Genomic DNA, 2,739 nt, shown 5'->3' with positions numbered 1-2,739 from the left:
ACAATACATAAAATATATGTACTTTTATTTTGTTATTTTATCAAAATGAGATGAGAAAATAAATAAATAAACAAACAAATAAATACAAATATAGAAATAAAAAAATTCTAAATGTAATTATATGTTGTAATCTTTTAAATAGGACAACAACGCTCCTATGAACTTAAAATAATAGTTTGGTCTTTTATGTTGAAGGAGGTGACGGTGGTCATGTGACCACCCACTTCGGTCATATGACTTACTCATCGACTCTTTCGGTTCTCAATGATGTGGGCGAGCTGAGGGCAGCAGTTTGTTGGTATTTCTCAGCTAGTTGTTGTGTTTGCTGACTTGTTTCTCCTCGGCCGTTATCGTGAATGTGTCAGAGTGAAGCTGAAGGTTTCTAACATGGAGGCGGAGAAGCTGCTGCTGCTCGCCGGTCTGTGCTTCCTGCTGTTCGCGGTGACTCCCGGCGTTTCCTCAGCGCAGGTACACAGCTCCGTCTTCAGCTGACGAATGTCTCGTTATTACAGCGTCCTGAAGCTCTGCGAGGTGTTCCCGAGGAGCTGGTAGTGGTTTAGTTGAATCTCGTACTTTAATTTAACTTTAAAAAGTTTTTTTTTTATTTTATTTTTTTTTTTAGCTTGTGTAGCTTATTTTGTCCAGCTCTTAGCAAGTTTCCATTTAGCTTTTGCAGTGTTTTGATTGAGATTTGGTAATAATCTATAGATTAGTTTGATGAATTGACATTAAAACAAATCACCTGACTGTGCAGTCTGGCCTCTGATGATACTATTCTGGATTTAACTGCTTTTGCCTACAGATAGTGGCACTGTTTAACTTTTCCATAAACTCATTTATACAGTNCCTCTGGAGGTTTTCCGAACTCGTCCACCTGAGGAGCCGCTGGAGAGATTATATCTCTCGGCTGGCCTGGGAATGCCTCGGGATTCCCCCAGGCAGAGCTGGAAAGCGTCGCCGAGGGGAGGGAGGTCTGGGACGACCTGCTCCGCCTGCTGCCCCCGCGACCCGACCCCGGATAAGCGGAAAAAAATGGATGGGTGGATGGATGGGGCAGGGGAGCCAAATGTGTGGAGGTTAAATGTCCCTTGTCTGATGATTGGTAATTTCAGTGCCTTCGCCACATTGTCATGCACAAAGCTTCCCTGACTTCCTACATCCAGTAAGCAGCGGACTATCTTCCCACCTGCAGGTCCTGCTACCCATGCCTTGACGGTTTGTAGCAACACAGTGTTCTCGTTGTCTGGTTTCACCTTCTCCAATTGAGGAATCAGAGAAGAAATGACAATGTATGCTTTTTCAGAGAGTGTAGATAGGTGCGTTGTATTTGTCTCACAGATACTCGTGTGATGGCGTCCTCCATGTGTTGTACATGGCACGCTCTTTGTCCTGCAGAATCTTGCAATGTGCTTAGGTCCTAAACATACAAAGAATCTGCCTAGCCTTTTTAGCTTCTCTTTACGGGTTGCAACTTCGTAGTCTGGACAATCTTCAGATCGATGTTCAGCACTATCACAGAAAACACAGCCTTGAGTCTTCTGGCTGGCTGTGTGTAGTGCAGCTGCCGATGACATGCTTGGCTTCTTTAATTTCATATCACTGATGGAATATGATTTGGTACCTGGCTTGTGGGCAAGCTGACTTTCTCTCTTACTGTAAGATCTCATCATTTGCAAGGCTCTTTCTTGACTCTGAACCTCAGTTTTCAGAAACTTTAGCACATCAGGCACCTTCCATTCATTACTTTCTCCTCTCTGGCGACTGTAATCCAGAGCCATGTCTTCTGGCATCATCTGCAGCAGTATTAGGCATAACATGCCTCCATAAGAGTCTGAAACCACTCATTTACAGTTTTGGCCTGTTTTTTTTCCACAGATTATGCTTAAATGATGACTTTTCTTTGTGATTGTACTAGAAATAATCTGTAATTTAACAAAAAAGGAAAATTAAAAACAGTAAATTCTTCCAAAACAAATTTGTGTGTTTTAAAAACTTTATTTTTCAGAGCATATACATGGCAATTTCAAACATAAACAAAATTAGATTTCTTTATATTATTGGCAACAGTAACTGATATGTGTTTGTACCTTTCAAAGCAACATTTGTGGCCAAAATGCCCTCAAGTTGCTTCAGTTTATCATTTTGAATAGAAAACGAAATAAAAAGTTCACAAGGCACCATCCTCATTGAAGCAAGTAAAGGGAATAACTGGAGCTCTCATAAAACGTGTTTAGAGCTGAAAGTAGCAGGTGATGCAGTATTACATCATCACCTAAGCATGTGAATCTTATCTGATGCAATTTGCTAGAAATATTGACATTTACTTTGGCTATTTGGACAACAGCTGCAGTTTTAAAGGCTGATGCAATTTCTTTGATAAATAGTGAATGTATTAGTTTTACTGAAGTGGTATGTTATGGCCTGTGGCCAAAAGGTGTGTGTGAGGTAGGTGAGGGTATCCGGGGCAGGTGCGCTGGTCGCCGCGGCGAGGGGGGATCTCCTGTGTGGCAATCTTCACGTGCCGGTGCTCGTGTGGCGTTTTTCCCGTGCAGGTGCTCGTGCAATGATCTTCCCATGCTGGTGCTCGAGCCAAGAGGAGATCCAAGCTCCTGAATCCGCGGAGGTGAACAAAGGCTGGCGTAGCGGGCTGGAGAACAAAGAAACACACGGTTACTTGTGAACTCAAAAATACTAGCGAGACAACACATGTACTCAAGCTAGCGGCCGAATGTACCACTC

At 42.7% G+C, this 2,739-nt stretch overlaps 1 protein-coding gene across 1 annotated transcript in view; it reads left to right on the top strand.

The window, feature by feature from the left end:
• The first annotated feature begins 247 nt into the window (after positions 1 to 247).
• neu1 (neuraminidase 1) overlaps positions 248 to 2,739 on the top strand; it is a 22,026-nt gene continuing 19,534 nt past the window's right edge. Inside the window, exon 1 of the mRNA XM_008291550.1 lies at positions 248 to 468. Coding sequence (XP_008289772.1) covers positions 388 to 468 — 81 coding nt within the window. The 5' untranslated portion in view covers positions 248 to 387. The remainder of the gene's footprint in view (positions 469 to 2,739) is intronic.

Source organism: Stegastes partitus, unplaced genomic scaffold (genome assembly GCF_000690725.1).
Source record: "Stegastes partitus isolate 25-593 unplaced genomic scaffold, Stegastes_partitus-1.0.2 Scaffold749, whole genome shotgun sequence".
In the NCBI taxonomy this organism is placed as follows: Eukaryota; Metazoa; Chordata; class Actinopteri; family Pomacentridae; genus Stegastes; species Stegastes partitus.
This window is presented reverse-complemented; position numbering and strand designations above follow the sequence as displayed.